A 25,909-nucleotide genomic window follows, 5' to 3' on the forward strand; every position below is an offset into this window, starting at 1 on the left:
ATTGTAATGATTTGTACACGAGTATGAAAAAAAAAAATAGTTGCAATATAAAAGCAATTTGTAAATAGCATGAATGGCAACCATCTGTAGCCTAGATCAATATATCACTGACTGTCCAAATGTTATAGAAATATCGAAATCTTTCGATTCGTAAACATGTAAACAGTAGAGGGGAATCACTTCTGCCGTTAACGACTACCAGAGGTTTTGTCAAGGATATTGACGCTCTAACGGGGTATTAGCCCTTATTTATCTACCGCTTTTTGGATTTATTTTATTACATTCTTCTGTAGAAGTTGAGTTTTATGTGAGTTATACTCGCGAAGCTGCGATATAATGAAGATCTGGTTTCGATAACTTTTCTTCAGTCGTTCTTTTAATTGTTTGGTTATTATGGGAATTATAAATTTACGATTTCAATTGCATATCCAGTTTTTTATTTTTGTCATTTTATATTTACTTTGTTGTGTTTCTCCAGTTCTTTCTTTTGATGTTTCCTTCTTGGGCCCTTTCTCGGGATTCAATTATTTATCACAACCTATTTTTTCTTCTAATGCCTCATATCAGCTTTACAAACAGTACAAAAATGGATCATGGAATCCGTTGTATTTTCCGCTTCCTTCTTTGAATGATCATTGCTTTACTACAATTCCCAATACTAATAAAGTCTATGTACCCATTTTTGATCGATCGGAAACCATTTTGACAGTCCATGAATTATTTTCCAACACATCCCATGAGCTCCTTTCCCGTGATAATTCCTCAATTTCTTCTCGTCTGCATTCTATTTTTTGTAACAATTACTCCCCCTTTCTATATGGTTTAACCAATGCATCAAACTCATCTAGCAACATTACTGAACTCTATCGCTGGAACCTAACTGATGATTTGCCTACTGCTGAATATATGTACTCATTCGATGGCAATGTCTATTCCGTTTCACCAACAGCAACTAATGAAATTTCCGTGCAGGGAGATTTTACTCATAGTACACCCTTTATGCCCACAAGAGATGTTCAATTAGCTAAGTTTGGCTTTCGATCTCTTGACCCACTATCAGAAAAGTCTCATAGTACTTCTCTAATGGATATGTCTTGTTACTCGGATACTTCGTTATATATTTGGGATATATCTAATTCCAATTCTGTATCTCTTAATGCTTGGACGCTTTATCAAACAGAATTATATTCCGTTCGGATTCTCATCAATAAAAACGCTTCCTCTTCAGCTACCTCATTTCATTTGACTGATCCATATAATGACTCTGTTCTACCTTTGACATACAAAACAACTTCTGGTTTCGAAAAGTGTACTATGAATTGCCCCTTAAATTCATCAAACGAGTACCAAGACTTTTACTTTCCTGAAGGTTGGACTTCCTGGCAAGTAAATGTGCATCTTTTTAATGAGGCTCCTAGTAGTGATTTAGTTGCTGTGCGGGGGATCCAGTTTTTTCAAAAAGACGCCATTGCTTACTTTGAAGATTCCTTCAACCAGCATGCTTGCCATATTCCTGGATATAATTCTTTTTCTAAACACACCGGAAATTGGGAACTTTCGTCAAAAAATGCATCTATGCCTTATTGGACTTCACAGCCTTCTACAGAGAATGTTTCGGCTGCATTTATACCAAATATAATCTATTCATTAAATGCTTCGTTGGAGTTAATGATTCCTGGCTGTCGTTACGACGACACTTGCTCGAATCGGCATGATGCTGTTGTCAAAGTTTATTATACTGCGGACACTTCTCCATTTGAAACAGTCATCTCTCAGCGGTACTTAAATGATCAATATGTTAAGATATACAGTGGCTTTCTGCAAGGTTCATCTTCATCCTTTCGTCCTTACGTAGAAATTCTACCTTCTGAAAACCATAGCTTGGTGGCACACTCTCTTCGTTGTCAAGAAAACATTTGGGATAATAATACAAATGGGTTTTCAGTTATCTCGTTTTCTAGTTCAAATAACTTGATGAAACCTAATAGCAGCCTTTTCACGCTTGAGGATTTATCAAGCAGTTCTGTGAATGCGGTTCGAAGTTGTTCTTTAGGCTTATGTATTGGTGGAGATTTTAATTCTAAATATGGTAAAAATCTATTATATATAAATTCATCCGGAGTTCCAATGTCGTTTCCCGGTCAAGGCATGGACGGATCGGTTACGGATATACTTGACTATGATGGTGTTACATATGTTTCGGGATTATTTGGGTCTCTTAACGACAAAAGCCAAGTCTTAAATAATGTCGCTAAATTTAATAGCGGTGCCTGGCAACCTCTTGGCTTTGGCACGAATGGGGCAGTCGAACATATACGCAGTACAACTCTTTTTAAGTCTGGTATACCAGTAACCTACGTTTCTTTTTTGGGAAATTTCACAGCTATCTATAGCATAGAAAACTATGCAATACCCGTCGATGGATATGCATTATGGGATCCTTCATCGCAAAGCTGGGTGAAAAATACTGATTTGAGTACGTATTTTTCTGGAAATATCCAGAGTATTGGCATAAAGAATGACTCATGCATAGCTTTGGGAAAGCTTAAAGCTCTTGCGGATCACTCAACAAATAATGCTATGTATTTTTCGACGTCTAAAGCTGTCAATTCTTTTGTTCCTTCTTATTTACAATATATTCCGCCAGACTTACACCTTCAGTCAATTACGGATTACTTTCCAAATAACTCGATGGTTGTCGTAGCGGCTCTGAATAAAAGCGTTCAAAGCAATCCATCTTCTGATATTTACGTACTCAATAAGACAGGAACTCCATCCCTGAAACGAATTATGGAATCGAAGGAAATAATTTCAAAGATTACGTCTGTCGCGGACGAACTCTACATTTCATATGGTGACAATAAGGATCCATACCTTGAGAATGATCATTATTGCGTTTACAATACTACTGCTAATACATTCGTAAATTCGAGTCATTTAATGAAGCTTCGGGGTAAGATCAATAGCATTTTACCGTCTTATGATACCCAACACTCCTTCGCTCTTTTTGGAGGAAATATAAGTGTTATTGATAATGATTGTCAGGGACTGTGTCATTTAAATATTGCTCAAAAATCATGGCAGCAATTGCATTTTGATTATAGTCATGGTATAGTTAACACCATGGTTTATATGGATGATGATTACAGAAAGGTTTTAGTTGGAGGAGACTTTACGTTTGCAAATGGAAGAAGGGAGTTTTTGATGACTTACGATATTGAGTCTCGTAATATGTTACCTTTTTTGAAAAACAATTCAATTACAGGTCCTGTACAATGCGCGGCTACATTATCGAGTAATAAATCTCTCAATACGTCTTCATTTCTTCTTTATGGATACAATAATCAATCCATCGATTCTTACTTAATACGTCTAGACGGAACTGGAAGAAAAGATATATCGGAAGGACTTTTATTAGGCCAATCCGATATAAAGTCTTTGAATATACTCAATGCAAATATATTTCCTGACATCCCTGTGAATGGACCTGTTATTGTTGCGTCAGGGCTGGTCACTTTAAAGGACCAAACAAAGGTTTCTTCTGCTTACTTGGTCAACAATACTTGGTCTCCATTGTTGACAGCTGTCGATCATAACGGTAATGTAGGATGCGTCCATGACGTTGTTGTACAAAATTCACCATCACGGGCCATTCGAAAAGGGCATCCTCTGGAATCAAACAAAGGTGTACGAAGTACTCGCCATATCGTAATCATCAGCTTGTGTCTCAGCATGGGTGTAATGTTTTTTATCATGTCCGTGGCCTCTTTATATGAGACAGTCTTCAGTTTTTTGAAACCACAATCATTAGCGATTAGTGATTACGCAAATTACATCAAATTGGAGGATTCATAATTCCATGAATCCGTTATTAAGCACCTATAATTCCCTTTTTAGGGTTCTTTTTTGTTTATACCTATGAGTCGTTCTTTTCTAAAACTCATTCGCTCTTTTTATTCATAAAAACTTTTTTTGACAGTTCTAGTTCATGAGATGATAATAGAAAGTATTTCATTACATTAAATTTGTCTTTTTACAGAGATAGTAGTGTACGCATCCGATAACCATAGCAAACAAATTCGTTGGACGTCAAACCTTTCATTTAAGAAAGTTATATTACGCTTGTTGATTTTAACCAAGGAAATTGACAGCAAAGAAATGAAGGACTATACTCGAGAAGCAAAATTCCAAGAAAGCACTAAGAAAGCAGGTTAGAAAACGAGAAGAAAGCTTGGGATATAGAAATTTCAGGCTGAAAAGTTTTACTTACCGTTTATTAGAGGAGAAAGGAGACCATTTGGACTTTACACCGTTTTCATCTTGAGAGGTCAAACTCATACGAAAACCTACGGTGATAACAAATTGACCTACACAACTGATAAATCCAGAAAGAAAAGAATTGAAAGGGTACGTTCCTACGAGAATAGCATAGAGGAATTGCAATCCGCCGAGGACAACAAGAAAACCCAAGAAAGAATCAATGGTTTTTAATGAGGAGTTAGTGTTTTTGTTGTATGAGGAAAAGAAAGCATCTAGAGAAGAAGCGTTCGTTGCTTTTGGTGCCATTTTGACTTTGTGGAGTAAGAAGTTGGTAGAGGAAGCAGCATGTACGGAAGGTACGTATGAAACAAAAGAGAAACCGAATTTCAAAAAGAGCTAAAAAGTTATTATATAGTTTTTTGATTTTTAATTAAAAATAAGAATTTTCAATGCTTATGAAATGACTGTAATGAGCTGAGAAATGGTATATCATTCTGTTCCTAGGTTGTATTGATACATGCTTACCTTTTATAGGATGTGTAATAAAATACTCTTATTGCTTTTGTTATTTCCATTTAAATAAATCTTCGTTTCTCTTGGACGATAAAATCTTGGGCTAGGTAAGATGAGCCAGGTATGTTAATTAACATCTTTCGTTTACAAAGAATATACGAAAAAAAAGCAGTAAATATTTCTTCTTTAGCTTTATATGTTCCTGTTTTCTTTTAAAAGATTCAGAATCTATGAAGACGACCAGCATCGACACATTAGAAGCAAGTATAATTGACAAATAACCCAAGTCATGACTCTAGAAGCAAAGCATACCATCTTTCTTGTCAATTATAAGAGTATTGACTTTTCTTGTCCATTCTAGCTGAACGATATATAGTCAACTGAACTGAATGATGAAATACAATTTGAAAAGTAAAGTCCAAAGCTCATATTTAAATATAAGGGCATCCATTTATCCAATTCCGGGAGTACACAGTGGAACAGAAACGAAAAATGCTTCTCTTTGGGAAAATGATTATAGTATTTAAGATGGGAATGTTTCTCAGCATTTCTTTACGCTTATTTACCTTTATTCATGAAATAAGTTCCTAATAAACTGAACTGTGCTGAGCGCCGTTTTGGTTCCAAATATATTCTTAAAATGCATTTCGTCGCCATAAGAGAAGTGTCTTCTAGAATGTGATATTGAAACGACCAGATAATGTAATCAATTTAAACAGTATTCGAAAGACAAAATTCAACCAATCCTGGAGAAAGGAATAATAAGTGACACTATTTTTCCTTCGTATCCTCAACCCAAGGAATAGTAACTATGGATTCCAGCTTTATTGAACCATTTTCACAATGTAGCCAAGTCAAAATCTTCGAATAATTGAAACTGAAGTGTTAAAGTCCAACTGCCTCTCAATGACTCTCTCTACCCTGATTGCAAATTCAAAAATTATTATAAAGTGGACCGTGTTTGTTCGTTCCTTCTTCAATTTACCAAGTATATACAAGAGTTAATAGTTAATAACAAAAATACCATCCTAAAGAATATAGCTCATGGTTGAATATGATCGCATAGATAAACAAGAATTCCTCTGAATTGAAACTTCAAGTACCTAAACCGAAGCCAAGCATGAGCAAAAATGAGTTTTTCTGAATGGTTCCATTTGAAAAAGGTTTTCTTCAGATGAGTTCACTTTATGTCCTTACAACATCTATTCGTCTAAAGTTATATGTTCCTATCTGGTTGGGAGAGAGGAACAGACTTGTTCATTCCTTAACGGTGAATTTCAAATAGAATCAGTCCTTTTTCGATATAGTGGAAATAGTTTATTTGTTTGACAGGTCTCTTCAGACGATGGAATATCAACGACAACGCACCCAAATGTTTTTTCCTGTAAAGACGTTCAAGGAATGAAATTGCGGTTAACATCGCTGTTTCCATGATATAAAGAATACAGTTATTGAGTACCTTTCCATACCTTCCTTTACCAAGACGTTTCTTGAGCATTACCTTGCATCACAAGTAATCCGAACTATTTTGATAGGGAAGGTTCGAAAAAGAAATGCAAATCCTTGTTTCGAAGGACTCTCATCAATAAATGGCGATCTATTATTCCATTAATATTATTTTCTCTCTTCCTTTTGAGTTTTCCTTTTTCAAGTTCATTCTGTTCAGCCAGATGATAGAATTAGCAAACCTGCTCCACCATGGGCATGAAATAATAAAGGCAAGATACGTATACTTAGAGATAATTGGACCTATATCAAAAACCTCATAATAACATTTCGGGAAACGATGTAGTAATTCGCTTTTAATGGATGATATTGAGAACTATCACAGACCGGCCAAGAATCACCAAAGAACCTTGTGAAACTTGGTAATGAAGTGATTGATAAGAGCTTTAGAAGATTGTACGAATACACTTATAAATGGTATCTTCCTGTTTGTTCTAGTATGTTATCTTCTATAGCCCAACAAAGAAAGTCAAAAAAGTGCCTCGTCTTTGAAACCCAGGAACTTCGTTGTAAGAATTGTAGATTGACCGCACGTCCCTATCATTTGAATTTATTATTTTTTCTTGGTTTTATTCAAATTTTCCCTTTTATTCCATAACTTTTTGTGTGTTGAATTGAACGAACATGAATTTGCGGCGTTCACTCAAGAATGCAAACTGCGGCTTCATTCTAACTGGCCAATTTCAAAATTTTATTGCTTCTTGCATTCTTTTTTGTTGCCCTGGTATATATCTCGCAGTTACTGGTTTAGGTGCCGGAGGCGGTCACCCTTCTGCATTTCATCTTGCAGACGTTACCAACACCCTACTGTATGCATTGTATTCTGTGTTTGGATGGTGCGGCGGACCTCTTTTAAAATTTGTGGGTCCACGGTGGGCTTTGGCCATTGGAGCTACGGGCTATCCTATTTATATCAGCGGTCTTTGGTATTATGATCGCACTGGAAAGCAGGGATTTACAATTTTCACAGGCGCTTATTTGGGTGTAGCAGCCGCTTTTCTTTGGTCTGCAGCTGCATACGTAGGTCTTGCTTATTCGTGTCTCCATCAAAAATCTCAATTCATTTCCATACAATGGAGTATACTCGCTCTTGGTAGCACGGTTGGATCCTTTATTGCCTTTGGACTTAATTATCGTTCAAAAAGTAACGGTGTTCCTGGAGCAGTATATATTATTTTTATCGTCATTATGTTCATGGCGGTCCTTCTAGCTACCTTTTTGATGAAGGATCCATCTAGCGTGAAAAAATCTGACGGATCTAGTGCTCTTCCACCAAAAGAAACAAAGTTCCTGCAAGAGTTTAAAGGCCTCCTCACCGCCGCTAAAGATTGGCGTTTATTAGCACTCCTACCGGCCGCTTTCGCATCTCAAAGTACCGTACCCTGGCAGACTCATTTAAACTCCTACTACTTTTCATTGCGAACGCGGTCACTAAACAACGTTTTGTATTGGTGTATTCAGCTCTTTCTTCCTCATTTGCTAACGGCCATCTTGGACACAAAACGCTTTCGGCGTATAAATCGTGGTCTTTTTGGACTCTCTATCCAGGCAGTTATTCTCATTGTTACGTTTAGTGGAGAACTAAGCTGGATTATAAAAAACAAAATTGATCTCCATCAAACCTCGCCCAACCTTGATTGGAGTGACCCAGGTTACGGCAAGGCCATCGTTCTTTACATGCTTATGGGAGCCCAGTACAGCACATGTGTCATTTCTTTACAATGGTGCGTTTCACTTGTGGTGAATGATCCGACTATGTATGCCAGCTACGCTGGTTTGTATAAGGGTACTACTGCTGCTGGCCTTTGTGTTTCCTTTGGTATCGACGCTGCTGGCGTTTCTTTTAGAAATCAAGCTATCATTTATCTTGTACTTATGATCGTACTGTCCGTTTCTCAGCTCAGTATAACAGTACTTTGTGGAAACAGCCCCTCTCTTCCTGAAGATGACTTTTCCAAACCTCCACTTGTCATTGAAGGGTTTGATTATCCTCAAAATTCGAATTCTAGTTCCTTTAATAGCGACAAGAAGAAAGAACTTGAAAGCTCCTTGTAATCTTGCTTCTTCTCAAAAAGATGATTTCTAAATCTACGATTTTTCATGTTTATCGTATATTTATTCTATTATTATGACTTTTGTAATTTTTTTTTTATTTTTATGTTTCTTTTTTAAGAATGATAAAAACCGTTTCATATTTTTCATAGACCTTTGCTAAGGAAAATTGCCGACAACGAAGCATTCTTTTTAATGTCAAAACGACAATCAGTTTACAAAACTACTCTGATCGTGCTATTTTACCATATGTTTGAAAACAGATTCCAATTGTATTTTCTTCGTGTAAACAAATCTTTTTGCTGTGACTTGTTGTTACCTGAACATGTATAAGAAAATTTTGACTACATAAAGGAAGTCACCTTCTACCAACCACATCTTGAAGGAGCGTGGTTGTGTGAAGCCAAGTAAAATTTATTGAATTGGCCGTAAAAGTACTAAATACAATATGGGAACATTTAAAAAAGAGAAAAGCAGATTGGGCCGTGAAGGCTCCGAAAAGAAGCCCGGTAACTTGCGTGTTAAAGGCGAAAACTTTTATCGTAATGCTAAAGATGTTGCTAAGGTGAACATGTTCCGTGGCGGTAAAGCCAAGTACAATGCACAAGGTGAACTTGTACGTGCTGCTGACTTCCAATCCAAAGAAGTTCCAAAGGCGCGTGTTCAACCAGATCGTCGTTGGTTCAACAACACTCGAGTCATCGCACAACCTACGCTTACTCAATTTCGTGAAGCAATGGGACAAAAGGCAAACGACCCTTATCAAGTTTTGTTGAGAAGGAACAAATTGCCAATGTCACTTTTAGAGGAAAATTCTCACATCCCTAAAGTTCGCGTTCTGGAGTCCGAACCATTTGATAGTACATTTGGTCCCAGAGCTCAAAGGAAGCGCCCAAAGCTTGCCGTTGATTCTCTTTCCGATTTAGCAAACGCTTCGAATGAAAGACAAAATGCGTATGAAGAAAAAGAAGAAGAGCGCATTTTATCGAACCCCGAACCTGATAGTGATGTTACGACGGCTGCGAGGGATGCTATTTTCAACAAGGGTCAGTCGAAACGTATCTGGAACGAGCTTTACAAAGTCATCGATTCAAGTGATGTTTTGTTGCAAGTTTTGGATGCTCGTGATCCTATGGGTACACGGTGCCGATCGGTTGAGCGGTATTTGAAGAAGGAGGCCCCCCATAAGCATATGGTTTTGGTCTTGAACAAGATTGATCTAGTTCCAACATCTGTTGCGGTAAGTAATTTATATCGAATTTTTTGTGAAAGTTATAATTCGCTTGCCTTAATTTGGTACCCATTGTTAAGTCAGGACTCTTTCGTGTGCTGCAAGCACAATTCTCAATCGAATGTAGTCTGTTACAACTTTGGGATAGTAGACATGCCATGCCATATTTATGTCCGTTTTGGCCATAGCGGTATCGGTTGTGTGGTCTTTTTTTTAACGTTGAATACAATCACCTTTTGTGGTCATTACGATGATTGTATTTCCAAGGATAAGACGAACATATATTATCTAGAATTATAACTTTCGCTTTTCTCTTAACAATCGTTTACTAACTTTTATTTAGGCTGCTTGGACTAAGATTTTAGCAAAAGAATATCCTACGATTGCATTCCATGCTTCTATTAATAACTCTTTCGGTAAAGGATCTCTTATTCAAATTTTACGGCAATACGCTTCTTTGCATTCTGACAAGAAGCAAGTTTCTGTGGGATTGGTTGGATACCCCAACGCAGGAAAATCAAGTATTATTAATACCCTTCGCAAGAAGAAGGTTTGCAATGTTGCACCTATTCCTGGTGAAACTAAGGTTTGGCAATATGTAACCCTCATGAAGCGTATTTTCCTGATTGACTGCCCTGGTATTGTACCTCCTAGTTCTACTGATTCGGATGCGGACTTGTTACTAAAGGGTGTTGTTCGAGTGGAGAATGTTAGTAATCCAGAAGCTTATATTCCGACCGTCCTAACCCGTTGCAAGAACAAGCACTTGGAGCGTACTTATGAAATTTCTGGATGGAATGATTCAACGGAATTTCTTTGTATGCTCGCAAAGAAAAGTGGTCGTTTATTGAAGGGTGGTGAGGCAGATGAAGCATCCATTGCAAAGATGGTATTGAATGACTTCATGCGAGGCAAAATTCCTTGGTTTGTCGGACCTAAAGGTTTGTCCTCCTCTGAGGAGGATACAAACAAGAAGGGAAATACTTTGACTGAAGAAACAAATGAAGAGGAAGTGGAAGAAGGATCACAAGAACAGACAAATGACGATGGGGAGGAAGAAGAATGGAATGGAATAGAAGAGTCAAAGGATGCTCCGCCAGCCGGAGAAAAGACAGTTGCTGAATCTGCTAGTGATGAGTAGGTTGGTTACTCTTATGTTTGACACGAATAATCATACTGGTTTGGGAACAATGGCAAATTAATTTAATCTTTTGGTTTTCATGGTTTACTGTACATTAATAATATTTTTGAGTTGAGTTTATAGGTGCTTAACACAGTATCTACTTTCATGTTATAAGAATGATGTGTCAGCTAGAATGGTTATGGGTAAATAGATTGATTGCTGCAATTTTGAATTGACTTAACCGGCAATGGGCTGTGTATAAATATCCATGTCGAAACCTACTAGTCTTTGTAAATGGACGTTTGAATTTTTATTTTTGGCAATCTAGTAGCACAATTTAATTACACTGTATGTTACCTGACAAGCAACAGTCTATGTTTATATTGTGATAATGATTAGAGAGTAGTTTTGGTAGCCATTAAATGGCTTGAATTGAGAAAAAAATAGCATGTTTCGCAAAAAATTCTTCTCTTTCTTCTTTTTGCTTTTAGTTTTTTGCCGGGGGAGGGAGGCTTGAGAGTGAGAGAACAACGCTTATGAATGCGTCCCATTTTCTAAGGCAAGTATTTAATTCACTTATTCTTTTTATACGACCGTTTATATACAATGAAAAGAAAAATGAAGTAAGGTTCCCTAGAGAAAGTCCGGACACTGGAAATGCTTAAAAAAGTAGACTTTCTACAATGATTGCAGTAAGAAAGCCATTTTCATAAGTTTTTTTCAACGAAATTGTGAATGTCCTCCATTCGCATAATTCCTGAAATTTCAATGACTCGAAGATCACCATATACTTTCAGCAATTAAATGATTAAGAAGGCAACTATTTCTGACGGATGTAGAATGGAAAAGATCCGTTCATTAACGGAGAGAATTTATCTTCCGATATAAATGTGATTAAAGAAAATAAAACAATTAATACCACGTACTTGACTATGATGCAAACCGGTTTAACAGTATTCGTTCAAAAGTATGAAGGCTTTCAGTTTAGATGGATGTTAGCTTCTTTCAAAAGATTTTTCATGCTATAAGAAGAGAACCTTTTCGTTTATTTTGGAAGTCTGATTGAGAGGCTTTCCTGTAAATATTGCCCGAAAAGAGAAAACATTGAAGATGTCATCAACTGTTATCGTAAAAGCGCACTGGAGAAATAGTTAAGTTATTAGATGTTGATCTCTTTTTCAGACCCATCATAAAGCAAAGCCAAGGCTAGATAAGTGAAGATCATTCAGCGTAGAGTATACTCATTCATCAAGTTAACCGTAGGCTAGGCAAATAAAAGAGAATCAAAGATCGTATCCATTAGGAAGCAATTCTTTAACTTGGGCGGAAAAAAGGTTTTTGTAATCATCTCATTCCCTTAGCAGAAGTTTCATGCTCAAATTAAAAGTCCATCCAATATGGGAAACGCTTTTCAAATGGATCTTCGACAACCTACAAGTTTCCATAGAGACATACATTGAATTCTATCAAGAAGACTAAGCGCAGCTACTGATTTCCTGCATGTGTCAAGAACTAATCTTCGTTTCATTGACCCATTCATGAATCCCAACATGCTATTAATTATGCTTCCGTACATTAAATCCATAACACTAAGCTTCTAATTCTTTTTATGATAGTGACATTTCCAAATCTTGAGTACATGAATGTGAAAGCTGCTATTGCCAGAAACATCCACGTCTAATTAAGTGGTTAAATCACATATACCTTAAAGGCCGCTTTTTTAGTGAATTAAATGGAATAAACTAATTGTTTCTTTAATTTCTTTTTGGTAAAAATATAAGTCAAGCGATGTTACTGCATAAATATGCCAAATCTTCCAACTGAAATATGGTTTCGCATTTTCGAAAATTTGGTAAGCTGGAATCCATATGAAGCAAAGAATAACGGTGCATTATTGAGAATTTGCCGGAATGCCTTCTCTGGCGGTTTGCCTGTTATTTATTTTTTTCCCAAATTGAACGCAAAGAACTATGCAAAGTTCTTCAATACCATCAGCGAAACAGACTTTGGAAAACTGGTCCATCACATAAATCTAACAAACATCTCTTATACATCGAAAGCTTCAATAACCTCCCGACTTTTGCGAAGATGCGCGCAAAACCTAGAGAGCTTTTCAGGTCCACAAACAGGTCTTGGATTTACGGCTCTTCGAGCTTTATCCAACTGCAGTCATCTAAAAAAGATCGATCTATCTGTTCTTTCAGAGCGCATAGACTTACAGTATCTCTTTGCAGGCATCCAAAATCTCCAGTATTTAGAATACATTGACTTCCCTGCTCTCTCAAAGTTCTCTCCCGGACATAATGAGTCTTGGCCGCCTTCGCTTGTTCATATTGGTTTTGCAGGTGCTATTACAGATGGATTTATTGCAGAATCTTCTTTTCCACCTTCACTGAAAAGCGTGAATATAACAAATTGCCCTCAGTTAACAGACACAGGTCTCTTTACCTTGCTATCCAAAGTAGGTACAACCGTTACATCTGTGACTGTACAATATCCTATGGCTGAACTTTCTCGTAATGCTCTCGATTGCATCTTCCAGTTATGCCCTTATGCTGGCATTATAAGCATACCCGCGAATTACATTACTTCTAATTTGTTTGAGAGCTTATCCGAATCTGGAGTAAGCCACAAGGTGGAACATTTAGAAATTAGTTATTCTGGAAGCTTACTAACCGCCGTCAGTTTAGTAAAAGCTGATGACATTGTTTCTGCATTGGCTGACGGGAAGCTGCCGCAACTTCGAAGATTACAGTATTCTATTCGGCTTGGGTGGAAGGAAGAGTCTGAAGATGTCCAAGATTTGGTTGATTTAATTGATGATCAGGGAGGTGAGGTTTTCGTAAGCGTAAAATAGTTACTTTTGATAGATATGAGTACTTTTTGGTCCCTTCAATGGGCAATACAAACAATTTTCTACAATGAAGTCTTGTACTTATGTGCCTTAATTAAGTGTAACTTTCTGTTATCTTGATACTTTATTACGATTGTGATTATTCTTTACATGGATCAAAATCACGTAAACAACTATATACAAATAAGCAACAATATTAAGGCTGAAAAGGAAAATTTCTACCTTAATTAATAAATTTCTATATATCCCAATTCCTTTCTAATTATAATTCATATCACCCATAACTCACACAATCATAGACAAACGGCTCATATGCTACTGGGTGTGTTAATAAACGTCGTCAATAATTAAAGCTCTAAATAATCATCAATCTGATCAACAATTTGGTTTAAATCTTCCGTGCTTCCACTTCCTGCTGTGGTAACACCAAATCCTGCTTCCATGTCGTGGGTAGAATGCTGATCGGATACAGACCGTAACGAATGTGATCCACGGATTATAACATCTTTAAATGAAGGAGTCTGTGGAGTCGGTGGTATTTCGTTTTCAGCAGATGTCGACGCCACATTTTGACTGGGGTTGAGAGAGCTGATTTCCACTGAAAGCAAAGATCCCGTTGTTTGTGAGGGTACCAAAGAATTGGTGTACGAAGGAGACCTGCCACCCATAGGAGTTGTCTGTAATTGATTTGGGTTGAAATTGTTTTGAGACGAAGTTTCTGAAACGAGGGGTGCCGAAAGAGTTGAAACTTCTTCTAAAGTAATAAAAGGGTTCTCCATTGCTTGTTTCTTACTTTTGAGGTGATTAAGGAAAGCACGTCTTATATTTGAAGTTTCGATTAGGTCCATTAACTTTTCAAACCTGTAATTCTCCTCTAGTCGTGAAAGTACGTATGTTCTACGTATAAAGTCTGAGATAGGTAGAACTAGTTTATGATCGATGACTTTATGTAAGACGATGACCATCAACATATCTGAAAACGAGACAACGTTGCCAGGAAGCATCATAAGTTCTGAGTACAATAAGTTAAGAGATTTCCGGCGCTTTCGAATTTCAATTAAATCCATATCTGTTAAGGCAACGTCCAGGTCGTGAAGGTCAATCTTAGCATTGTAACCAAAGTCGTTGTCAGATGATTTATCTGAAATGTTGTCTTCTTGTGCATCATTTTTCAATTTCGTTTTGGAAACCAAGTTCGTTACAGAAAAATCATCTCTATAAACCCTGCAGTCATAAACCCCTCGTAATGATAACAAGAATCTACCAACGTTTCTCTTTGGAATATAACCGGTTACCATTGGGTCAAAAGGAGCCCAAAACTGTTTAAATTGGCGAAAATCGGAGCGCCCAAGAGTCTTAAAAGTTTTGGAACTCACGTAAGTAAAATTTTCGAAGACAACAGTGATGAACTAAACATTAGTATTGACCAAAAAAATAAGCAAAACCGAACTTACCATATTAACAAAAATGTACATTGAAACAATGTTCCATGTGATAAATAAGGCATAAGCCCAAGGCTTATTACCACAATCAGAGCTATAGAAATCAGAATTGTTAACACAATTAGGGAAACTAATAGCGTAATCATGCATAACACTGTTCCAACCTTCACCACAAGACATCATGAACAGGATAACCAAAGCATTTCTGATTGATCTAAAATTCCGGTTTGTGCCACCATTTTCACCCATTTTAGTTAGACCAAAGATTTGGTTGAAAGCAATTGCAAATGTAATAAAAAGAACAAACCACGTAGCAATTAAGCTAATAACCGAGGGTAAACTGACGATAACAGTTTTGAATAATTGATCGAAACAATCAAATCTAGGAATCAAATGAATGGCAATTAAGCTGAGAAAGATAGTTTGTATCAATGTTAGTGATTTGCTTGAAAATCCTGCTAACGCTAAGATGTTGCATGTGAGACTTCCGAATGTAACAATCACATCGAAAATATTCCAAAAGCTGTGAAAATAATAATATATGGATAACCCATAAGTCCTGACGCCAACATTAATAACATAGAAGACAGATAGCAATAGGAATATAGAATTCCTAACATAAGTATAAGCAATTGGACATGGAGTAAAAATAGTCATTAACATTATAACATGAAATATGTAGATTCCTGTAAATACATTCCTCCATTTACCATGTTTATCCACTGAAAAATCATAGCAACGTCCTCGAAAACCAGGTGGACGAACAGCTGATCTAGTTGACGGTCTCATAGATCTAATTAATCTCTTCAATTCCAACCAAGCCTTCTGTTCTGATGTATAAAATGCAGAACCAGAGCGCTCTGTGTAATTTCGAATGATAATAGCGACAAACAAAGTTAAAATATAAATAGTAGATATCAAATTAAAGAGTACGAAGAACATAGCATACCCTGGTGAAGCATTATCCTGTGGTTGCATATTTATTCCCGTGATATTCATTACATCTCGCATAACATCAATCCAACCCTCTAAGGATACGATTTCAAAAAGAATCAACAAAGCATGAGGGAAGCTATCAAAGTTATAAGCACTCGGATTACTCCATACTCGAGGGGCCCATATTTCCCAGTTATTTGGTGATGCAGCATACTCATGAATGCACTCACTCCTAGCATTCACGTTGCTGTCATTACAAGAATATAACTGGCCGCCGAAAATATTTTTTGCCCAAAGAGCAAAGGGAATTAATAAACTTAGTGAAACAACCATTGCAGATGCTATTTTAAAAAAACCGCTAATAAGGACATCATGAAACATGTGTTGCGGAGCTCTGGTAAGATTCACCAGTCTCAACACACGAAGCGCTTTAAAAGCTCGAAAGGCTCTTGAAAGAGATCCACGATTCGTTAATATTGCGAATATATTGATCCAAAAGGTAATTAAAACAAAAAGATCAATGCAATTCCAGGTATTTCTAACATATGCATTTGGCGTAAAGCAAAAGCCGTCAGCAATGATTTTAATGGCCGCCTCTAGTGTAAATATGAGAGAAAATGCCACTTCAGTCCAAATAAACCATGCAGTTTTTCCCTCTTGACTCAAATAAATGTGGCTTCGTTCATAAATAGGAGTTGTAACACAAGCCAAGGCCACGGCGCAAACAATGCATGCATAAATAAATACTTGAAATATTCTATAAACCCATTGGTTTGGCTCCACACCTTTATATCGTTCATTACAACCAGGTTCAACTAGTTTTTGACACAGTTTTCGGAGACCATTCGATGGCTTTATAAACCAAAATACATAATTGTATTTAGGATGTTGTTTCAGATACTCTGCCTGCTTAATTCTCACGAACGCCTTCGCAGCTTTCATATCCTTTTCAGCTGTTTTAAGATTCATGTCTTTGTTCCATCTTAAACCGATAATCTTCTTAAAATACGCTTGGGAAAATGGATCCTCCCGTAACAGAAAACTCTTGATTATATTAAAAATCCTAGACGGAGAATATTTCGGTGTGTTTGGAGAGGTATCAAACCTTGATTCTACACGTTCATCTGAAGTTATTGTATTATTGTTTAAAAACCCCTTTATAACCGAATCTTCCAAAATCCATTTTCGGTATATGTCTTCCTTATCTCTTCGAACTTGCGAGTCGTTTCTTTTTAAAAGCGCATTTAACGTTAATGACGCTTGGAATGGGTTATAATTCCTAAGTACTCTGGCCAAATACATCCTTAGTTGTTGTAATTTCAGATCAGTATTGCTTCTCGAGAGGTTGAACTGAATTACGGATATAAACATACTTAGTACAATATTGTTTGAGAAACAAAACCAAAGTGTAAAAAAAGCAGCAGGCAACCAAGCCAGTTTGGAAGGTCCTAGCCTTTCCTGGACATTGTAAACTATATCGGTCCAGTTTTCAGAAGAGAAAATCTGATACATATTTAGAAAAGCGGCATAAGTATTGGAAAAGTCAACGTCGTCACTTGGATTTTCAGAAGGTGGTAGGTTTTGAAATAGCCTTACAGAAAACATGGAGGCGATGAAAAGCAAGATCAATAAAAACAACATCAGATTTAGAAGTCGGACGAAATTAGAGAATAGCAATTTTGCAATCTTACGTGTGTAAGGTACTAACAGTACCACTCGATAAACTCGTGCAATGGCAAATATCGATAACCAACCGCTGAGGAGTGGATTGTTACAAATGGGCGGAGCTAGTGAAATGATATTCATAAGGGCAAGAACTGTATCTACCCAATTGGTAGATTTAATAAAAAATCCTCGCCAATTTGGTAGGTAAGCAATGAATCGTAACAGGATTTCAAAGGCGAGAAGAGAATTGAAAATACAATAAAAAACGTAGTATTTCCAATTCGTTTTCGGGTCCAAGTTATAAGAATGAGTAGTCAAAACGATGAAATAGACAATTATGAGTGCAATCCAAATATAATCAGAATAACCCAAATAATGTCTGGAAAATTTATGCTTAATATACACGAATCTGCGAGGTTTCTCGATTTTCTTATCTTTGTTATCATCCCTTGTTTGCAACAAAAGAAATGAATTGTCAACGACGGCAATGACAAAAGACATTAACCAAAAAGTTAGCAGAAAAGTGCCAAAAATAAAGAAAACGCAAGAGACGAAGTACTCCGCGTCCATCATATCGTACATCAAATCCGTAAACGTATTCGAACTCATAATAACAAAAATCAATTCTAAGGAATTAAAAAAGTTATCAAATTTTACAGTGTTTCCGTAAGGATTTTCGTAATCCTGACAGACACTATGTTGCGGGCAAATATAACCACGAGGTTTGACATTAGAAGACTGTCCGGACGACATCACGTAAGGTTGTATAGTTCCATTGAGCCAATATCCACCACAGAACTGTCCAGTAGGAATGGATTGAGACTGATCATCAGCAATCCAAATACACTGTCTCAAAAAGGATCGTTTAAAAAACTGTACACCTAAAATAGCCATTAACACGCCAAAAAACCCTACGAATGATACGACATGGACTAAAAGAAATGAAGAATCTTTTAAACTCCTGAGTATACTTTCCGTTCTTCGGGTTAAATTCAGTAGTCGCGTAAGACGAAAGCACGAAAGCATAGCAAATAATCCATAAATCCCGTGAACATCATCGGAGAGCAACATGACCCATATACTGATTATAGCAACGAAATCTACTCTATTCCATGAATGCCGCATATAAGACATATCTCGAGGTCTTCCTTTCTTATATGAATCAACAAGCGAGTGAAAAGATAATGAGCCATCATAAATTAGACCAAAGAGATATATTTTGATAAACATTTCAAGCGTATAGCAACCAGCTATAATGTATAATATGATAGTGACACTGGTTTGCTTGTGATGGGGGTCATCTGATTGAATCATGAGGATCACACCCTGTGTCAAGATCAAGCAGAATATCAATACATTGTAGGGAATCGACATGTATACCTTTTTGCAAATGTCTTTGTATTTTCTATCGCGGAAGCAATTATCATCTTTTGGTTCTGGGCAGGCTACCACTCTCAAAACCGAGCTGTATATTTCTGAGAAAATCTTTGTAAATATCGGAGAAACCTTATGAAAACAATTAGGCTTTTTAAAGGCGCGTTTAGCAAAATATTTGTCTTTGTTTCTCATGCCCTTTTTTAATAATGCTTCATCGGGTTGATCAGAGGTCCTAGATTTTAACAAATAAGGAAAGTTCATCTCCAAAAGACTGGGATCGGTATTTTCCTTTTGTAATGGGATCCCTAAGTCAAAAAATTCTGAGTCATCTTCATTTAATATGTCATCGAAGCCATCCTCAGTGAATGGTCTTACTTGCTCTACATGCTGCTCCTTATAGAAATCAGAGGAGCTATCTGCTCCCTTTAAAGCCGATGTATCTTTTGGGTAGTCCTTCAGAGGAATAGAATATCCATTTTCAGAAGTCGATTCGTCGCCGCTAGACCGCATAATACGCTTTGTTTGATAAAGCTAAACAAGGAACCAATTCCAAGGAAAACGTTATGAGTAGGAAAGGTTGTAGAAAATTAATGGTAATAAGATCGCTGAAAATGCAATGCGATATAAATCTTAGGTTTTTGAAGGGATATAATCGTAAAAAAGGATAACAAGGGAAAGAATGAGCAGAAATCAACGAAATGTCATAAACAACTTAGAAGAAAAACGAATTATGTGTGAAAATATACTACAAATTAATTCATGAGATGTGAATACAAATAATAAACTTATTCTGTGCATCAAGTAAATGAAAACACTTGAGCAATAATTGTTATTGCTCGTGTTTTCGAAACACAGCGATGAAGGAAATTTTGAAACAGATGATACTTTAGTATGCCGAAATTTATAAATACTATTAAAATGGTGCCTTCTTGAGCAAATTCGACTGTAAGTGCGGTGAATTCTGTGGGTTGCTGTGGTGAAGTATGTGCTGCTATGAAAAATTAAAATTGGTGATTGATAAACAGGGAACAAGTATGGCTGCGATAATGGTAAAAGATTGATTTTTCATAAATATAGTAACATCATTGGAATGTACAAGTAGTAGCTATAATAGTAGTTTATACGGTTTCGAGCGATAATAAAACGTGTTCAGTGAAGTATAATTTACATCAATATTGAAGTATGCTTTATTAGAATAAATATATGAGCATTTATCCCAATCATGTCTAGTAAAGGTTTGTTATACTTTAGCTGCTATACGATACTTGTTTTAAGGTGTTTAAAATCACCTAGGTCGCTAGTGAAAACAATCCGTAGCATTTGAAACCGAAGATGAAGGATAATCAACAATTGTAACCAAATCAAGAGTTAGTTAAAAGAAGACGTATTGTTTCCGTGAATTCAGGTAACCCCAAGTGAGACTTAATTCGTATAGAGAGTATTAAAAAGTATAATAAGAAATGAAAAAATAAACATGAGGGAATTAATATAACAGGAATTAAAAAATATGCAAAAAGACTCAGTGGCATCTAACAAAGAGAGAACTAACAGAGGCATTAGCTTATAAGACGCGATTATGCACACAAGACAGGCAGGAAAAACAATTATTCATGATATTATGATATTCAATAACGGGGTTAGAAGCAGATAGCAGAACTTGAGCATGATAAGCATTAAGAACAAACATGTTGCTAAAGAGAGGTAACAAAAGAAAAAATTATTTCTGTATGAGGGAAGGAATAATTGTATCTCAAATCTCCTTACAGCTGAAGATATTAAAGCAAGGACCAATTCTTACATAGCCTGAACGACCATACCTGGAGACCAACCCTGCTGACGAAGACCCTTCTTCCATTGTAAGATACGACCTAGAAAAAATAATCTGTGAACTGAATCTAAACCAGCCTCAATAAATGCGGTCTTCGCTTGGAGTAAAGGAGCATTCCCATTTATTTGAATTGTGTAATCCTTCTCATCCAGGCAATAGCGAATAATGACGGAATCTAGAGGCTCCGGTTTTTCAGCATTATCCACTGGACTTACAGAGGTGACTTGGGTGGCAGTACCAGTTTTCTCAGTATATTTTCCATTCTCAAGGCTATTCTGAGGGGTTTCTTGTTCATCGTCGGAATCTTCCTTTTCCGCGAACGCCCTTGGAATTCTAGCAACAATCTTTGGTATTTCATAATAAGCGCCTTTAGAATCATAAGCTCCTTTTCCAATATCATTATCAGGTATTGTTAATTCGGCAGCAGAAGCTAACTCAGCTGCAGACTCTCCATTCCCTTCGTACAACAAATTAATAATATTATGCAGTACTTCCCAAATTTCTCTAGATCCTCCATAGGCCCAGCAGGTTTCCCAAAATTCATTCCTCGAGGTTTCCACTTCCTCTCTAGTTAACAATGGATTTGGAGCATATAACTTGGGCAGCTTGAGGATCGGTTTGGATGAAGACGCATTCCTTTGGTTTACTTCTTGACGGTTTTGTTGTCCGGATAGACATTGACCCATCCTGACTGTATCTCATATGATTCTTGAATTGTACTTCTGTTTGGCTGTTGACAGGTTGAGCGTGGCATAAGACAAACTGACGTGTCCGCCATTCTTCATATTCGAAAGTAACCGTCTGTTGTTTCTTTTCATAATTTATCTTCAGTAAATGTTAAGTTTTATAGTAAATTTAACTTGGAGTTACTTTGTTCAGCTTGACACATAGTACCAGCATAACATGTTAATGGAAGAGATGGTGATAAAATAGAATTAGGATAATCCTTTCCAATTTATTTTATTTATTAATTTAAAGCATTATAGCATTAGTTCTGACAAGGCAAGTCGGATACTACTACTTGTACAATTCAAAACAAGAAAAAAGGACTCACACGAAAATGTCTGTCGACACAATGATCCATAAAATAAACCTAATCATTTAAAAAAAAAGAGAGAAGTCCTAATTTCACGGCCGCTCATTCTACTTGTCTTGTGCAGAGTTTATCATAACTGAACAGTATCACCATTAAATAGTAATAAAGAACGCTTCCTTACTTAATTCCTTTGTTTTCCTGTTCAAAGAGACTTTTTTGCCAATATAAATCTCGCATTCGTCCAGTGTGCATTATAACTGGAATGGAATTACATGCTTAAGATACTTGGCAAATCGAGGTTCCACTGTGATGGTTAATAGAAAGTATGAGATTATGTAAAGCATACCGAAAAGACCGTCTGCAATTGCAACGCATGTCGAATCCTTTGATCCTTCCTTTTCGGGTAGCATATATGCAGAACCATGTACTTTGGCTTTGCGTCCTTTGGTCCACTCAAGCTGCGAACGTAGAACATAATACCGATTCACATATGCCTTTGACGGATTAGAAATTGATAAATTTGCTGTTACGCCAATGTTGTTGGGAAGACCCAAGAAGCTCTATTGTACTCAGTTAGTCATAATCCTCTTTCATGGTTCTCTTTGTCCATACGCATAGAGCTAATACTTCATCCATAAATCTAAAACAATTAACAATTAGCATGATAGTAATAATTCATTCCTTTCTCCATACGTTGCAAGTAAACCAGGGTGAATAGATCCATCTGTAAGACCAACATCTTCTCCAATGTGCGCTACTGCTAAGACTTGAGTTGTTTCTTTATTATAAAATACTAATGGAGGTACAGTAACTCTTCCATAGCCAGCCAGCAAGTTGTTCGTAAACCCATGACGGCTACGATTGAACGGAATTCTAATTTCACGATATGCTGGATCACGGCGCAACTCCTGAACGAGATTTAAGCCTTGAATCGAACTTTCAACGTGGTTTATTTCTTTTATCTGTTCATCAGTATATACGACTGGATAAAAATGGTATTTTTGAGCAGCACTCGCTAATGAGTATCCAGCAATGCCAAATCCTGTGGTCAAAGCACCAAACGTAACTGTACGTTTAACTTTTGGTTTAGAAACTTGTCTTTTCACGCCTAGCCAGGTAGAAGCAGTAGACTTTTTAGCTGATCCCAACAATAAAGAAAGCAATCGCATGTTTTATCGTTTCGGTGATGGAAACTCTTCAGTCTGTTGGATACGGACTATCATTATGGAAAGCTGAAATATACGAATACTCAAATTGCTTGAAATTATAATAAATTAGAAAAGATTATATTAATGATTAAAAGACTTTGTAGGAATAGAAAATAGTACATAAGGTAAATATTCTTCGTGCAAATTAAGCCCAGCCATACTTTCATTCAGATTTGCGTTCATATCATCAGAGACCTTTGAAGGCCTACTCGTGTTCTGCTCTAAGTAGGAGTATCTCTGGTTTAAGATCTCCTTAATTTTCTTTTCCGCTTTTTCTGCAGGCTATTTATGTTAGTAAGAGTTATAAATTGGATGCAATGTTAATGGCTCAAGCCAGTAGCTAATTTCTTACTTGGAAAACGACAGAAGAAAAATCCGGCGGTAGACCATAGCGTAACACGCTTTCTACGTAAACGGAAAGACATTTAAGATGAACCCAATGTTGAAAAATCTCAGAAAATGCGACTTTTGCGTACCGCAGTAAAGAGGAACGAAGGTGCTTTTGCTTTTCATCAGCGTCATCAAATTCGTTTTGCTCGCTTTCACGGAGACCAGATTCAAAGGTAAAATCACGGACCGTGTATCTTGTTTCTCTGTTAGTGAAAAAGTAGCATAAAAATGGCTCAGGCTGTACAACATACCTTTGTTCTCGAAGCTTTGAGGCAAATTCTTCAGCAGACTTTTTGAAGACTATAACCGTATACAAAGCATATTCATCGTCTTGAGCAAGCTTTTTAGCAGATCGAGGAATTACCAAGTTTGCCAGAGTTTCATAGGAAGCTAGAAAGTTCTTTTCGGCGTTCCTAGATACATGTCAGCATAAACAGTTTTCGATTAAACTTTGAATCTAGTACATACAATGGCACGGCAACAAAAATATTGGTCATGTAATCAGAGCCAAGAAGAACGTCTTCATTACGGACTATACTGGCCAACGATTTTTGGGATAAATTTCCACTACGACCTTAATTAGCTAGTAATAACAATTTAAAAAGAAGGAATCTTACCGTTTTTTCTTTTGAACAGATTGGTAGGCATTACTAGCCTGTTGGAAGTTGCTCTGTCTGGTGCGAATGTCATTCTCAAGAGTAAGCACTTCCTATAGATAGTGGTCAATAAAAAGAGTTCATATAAACATGGTAGGAAAACACATACACTAGTAAGGTTGTGCAAGATGTCTGTGATACTGCTGGTTATGCGAAAACGAGAAGTATTCCATTGAAAGGAAGTGATATACTCTAGAGGGGTTTCTATAATGAAATGTTAGTAAGAATAAAACGAATAGAAACATACTTCCTTCTACCAAAAAATACTCTTTTAATTCATCTGAAGCAGGAGACACCAAGGATTTGATGACTTCAGCAATTTTGGAAAGCGAAGCAGAGAATTGAGCGTCTTGTTTAGCAAGTTGTTCATTCTGGTTAATCAATACGTCCAAGCTTTCTACCTATAGCAACTAAGTTAGTTCTGAAATATCCCTATATTTTCGAAAATGATTGAAAAAGAAGAACTCATTGGTTTGAGATGCTTGTCGTATTACTTACTTTGAACAGAGGCACATTGAAGGGACCAACGGACTGCACGAGTTTTGTTGATCCGGAAACTAAAGAATAATCAAGATCATCTTGTAAATCACTATTTGCTCCCCCGTTAGAGGGAATCGACAGTATCCAGAAATCAGCCTGAGACATTTCAGAAACGTGAACCAGACTTCAATCTAATCAGAAAGAGAGGGAATGTAAATTGTTTATATGTAAGGAAGAATGGAAAGAAAGTTAAAAGCACCGAAATTTGAGTCTGAACGCGTAAACCCTTTGTAAAATGCTGAATGGTAGGTATGAATATACACTCGGTGTGGGAGCATGGAGGAAGCTGTTTGTAATATCGTATTACAGACCCAATTTCCTAAATATGTATAAAAGAAGAGTAAAACGCCAGTAACAAGAAAAATTATAACAGAACAACTTTAAAAGAATGCTTTAATAAATATGTAGTTGAAGTACACCCCAGGCTTTACAGATGAAAGGAACCGACTGGTTTGTAAAAGGAACGTTTCAAGGAATATCAAAGAATCCTTTACAAACTCACTTTATTTATATTTATAGATTGAGCTAGTATTCGTAAATGTTACAAATTGTATATAAATCGCCGACATCCTATTCTGGAAGACGTTTGAGAGTACCGGTGGAGCACGAATCAGAATTTACTTAATCGCATACTTGACATGAAAGAGAGCTTATCATATACTTTACGCATGCAATTCCTTTTTTTTTACTAGTAACTGTTATATGAAGCGTATGGAATGGAATGTTCATCGATAATTACCCAAATCTTCTCTTCCTTTAGCTTTTACGGACAGTCTACTTGAATCTTCGCTTAAAAAACACGAAAATGCATTATAAAAAAACATTCAAACGTACCATTCTCCTTTCTAATCCATGTTTTTTAAATATAAATAAAACAACCACCGAGCGGCTGGCTAATCTGTTACTATTAATGATGAAATTGTTTATATTTCTCGTCCTTCCAGATTTTCATCGTTTGCGACAAAACACAATAAAGTTAATTTTTACCGACACTATCTGTCCAAGCTCTAGCATCTTATCTTATCGAAGATAAGATCCAATCTCATCGATTCTGATAACCATGGCCGAGCCACGATTATTCACTGATGACGCTATCCTAGTGTAAAGGAAAGACGCGGTACTCGTGTATAACTTGGTAGGAAAAGTGACATTTACCATCGAGAAACATGTAATATTTGACTCCATATGTAATGAATAATTTACGTATAATCTAAAATTGTTTACTATTGTTTACGTGAAGTAACGGATAGTCCAAGTCCGGACTTCATAACTGGGAAACCTGGAAAACAAGT

At 36.6% G+C, this 25,909-nt stretch overlaps 9 protein-coding genes across 9 annotated transcripts; 4 read left to right on the forward strand and 5 right to left on the reverse strand.

Moving 5' to 3' along the window:
* Positions 1 to 101: 101 nt before the first annotated feature.
* On the forward strand, positions 102 to 4,021 carry SOCG_04520 (cell polarity factor Rax2). Its single transcript, XM_013162266.1, has one exon. It carries the CDS (start codon positions 394 to 396, stop codon positions 3,853 to 3,855), a length of 3,462 nt encoding a protein of 1,153 aa, XP_013017720.1. The 5' UTR covers positions 102 to 393; the 3' UTR covers positions 3,856 to 4,021.
* On the reverse strand, positions 3,271 to 7,174 carry SOCG_04521 (oligosaccharyltransferase epsilon subunit). Its single transcript, XM_013162267.1, has 2 exons — positions 4,271 to 7,174; positions 3,271 to 4,198 (listed from the first exon to the last, which is right to left on the reverse strand). Exons 1-2 carry the CDS (start codon positions 4,564 to 4,566, stop codon positions 4,132 to 4,134), a joined length of 363 nt encoding a protein of 120 aa, XP_013017721.1. The 5' UTR covers positions 4,567 to 7,174; the 3' UTR covers positions 3,271 to 4,131.
* On the forward strand, positions 4,620 to 8,621 carry SOCG_04522 (membrane transporter). Its single transcript, XM_013162268.1, has 2 exons — positions 4,620 to 4,744; positions 4,795 to 8,621. The coding sequence occupies exon 2, from the start codon at positions 6,904 to 6,906 to the stop codon at positions 8,332 to 8,334; it is 1,431 nt and encodes a 476-aa protein (XP_013017722.1). The 5' UTR covers positions 4,620 to 4,744; positions 4,795 to 6,903; the 3' UTR covers positions 8,335 to 8,621.
* Positions 8,622 to 8,678: 57 nt separating this feature from the next.
* SOCG_04523 (ribosome export GTPase) lies at positions 8,679 to 10,913 on the forward strand. The gene is made up of 2 exons (XM_013162269.1): positions 8,679 to 9,571; positions 9,906 to 10,913. The coding sequence occupies exons 1-2, from the start codon at positions 8,780 to 8,782 to the stop codon at positions 10,701 to 10,703; spliced, it is 1,590 nt and encodes a 529-aa protein (XP_013017723.1). The 5' UTR covers positions 8,679 to 8,779; the 3' UTR covers positions 10,704 to 10,913.
* A 1,459-nt stretch (positions 10,914 to 12,372) lies between these two features.
* On the forward strand, positions 12,373 to 13,660 carry SOCG_04524 (F-box protein Pof5). The gene has a single exon (XM_013162270.1). It carries the CDS (start codon positions 12,490 to 12,492, stop codon positions 13,540 to 13,542), a length of 1,053 nt encoding a protein of 350 aa, XP_013017724.1. The 5' UTR covers positions 12,373 to 12,489; the 3' UTR covers positions 13,543 to 13,660.
* A 41-nt stretch (positions 13,661 to 13,701) lies between these two features.
* On the reverse strand, positions 13,702 to 19,994 carry SOCG_04525 (calcium channel Cch1). Its single transcript, XM_013162271.1, has 2 exons — positions 14,994 to 19,994; positions 13,702 to 14,948 (listed from the first exon to the last, which is right to left on the reverse strand). The coding sequence occupies exons 1-2, from the start codon at positions 19,467 to 19,469 to the stop codon at positions 13,887 to 13,889; spliced, it is 5,538 nt and encodes a 1,845-aa protein (XP_013017725.1). The 5' UTR covers positions 19,470 to 19,994; the 3' UTR covers positions 13,702 to 13,886.
* A 111-nt stretch (positions 19,995 to 20,105) lies between these two features.
* On the reverse strand, positions 20,106 to 21,533 carry SOCG_04526 (ubiquitin family protein). The gene has a single exon (XM_013162272.1). The coding sequence runs from the start codon at positions 21,471 to 21,473 to the stop codon at positions 20,754 to 20,756; it is 720 nt and encodes a 239-aa protein (XP_013017726.1). The 5' UTR covers positions 21,474 to 21,533; the 3' UTR covers positions 20,106 to 20,753.
* Positions 21,534 to 21,703: 170 nt separating this feature from the next.
* Positions 21,704 to 23,046, reverse strand: SOCG_04527 (uncharacterized protein). Its single transcript, XM_013162273.1, has 4 exons — positions 22,517 to 23,046; positions 22,436 to 22,463; positions 22,170 to 22,383; positions 21,704 to 22,127 (listed from the first exon to the last, which is right to left on the reverse strand). The coding sequence occupies exons 1-4, from the start codon at positions 22,990 to 22,992 to the stop codon at positions 22,075 to 22,077; spliced, it is 771 nt and encodes a 256-aa protein (XP_013017727.1). The 5' UTR covers positions 22,993 to 23,046; the 3' UTR covers positions 21,704 to 22,074.
* Positions 23,047 to 23,079: 33 nt separating this feature from the next.
* Positions 23,080 to 24,904, reverse strand: SOCG_04528 (V-type ATPase V1 subunit C). The gene is made up of 8 exons (XM_013162274.1): positions 24,576 to 24,904; positions 24,325 to 24,478; positions 24,187 to 24,281; positions 24,039 to 24,130; positions 23,890 to 23,988; positions 23,673 to 23,834; positions 23,384 to 23,615; positions 23,080 to 23,313 (listed from the first exon to the last, which is right to left on the reverse strand). Exons 1-8 carry the CDS (start codon positions 24,720 to 24,722, stop codon positions 23,113 to 23,115), a joined length of 1,182 nt encoding a protein of 393 aa, XP_013017728.1. The 5' UTR covers positions 24,723 to 24,904; the 3' UTR covers positions 23,080 to 23,112.
* Between the last annotated feature and the right edge of the window lie 1,005 nt (positions 24,905 to 25,909).

Source organism: Schizosaccharomyces octosporus (genome assembly GCF_000150505.1).
Source record: "Schizosaccharomyces octosporus yFS286 unplaced genomic scaffold supercont6.1, whole genome shotgun sequence".
NCBI lineage: Eukaryota > Fungi > Ascomycota > Schizosaccharomycetes > Schizosaccharomycetales > Schizosaccharomycetaceae > Schizosaccharomyces > Schizosaccharomyces octosporus.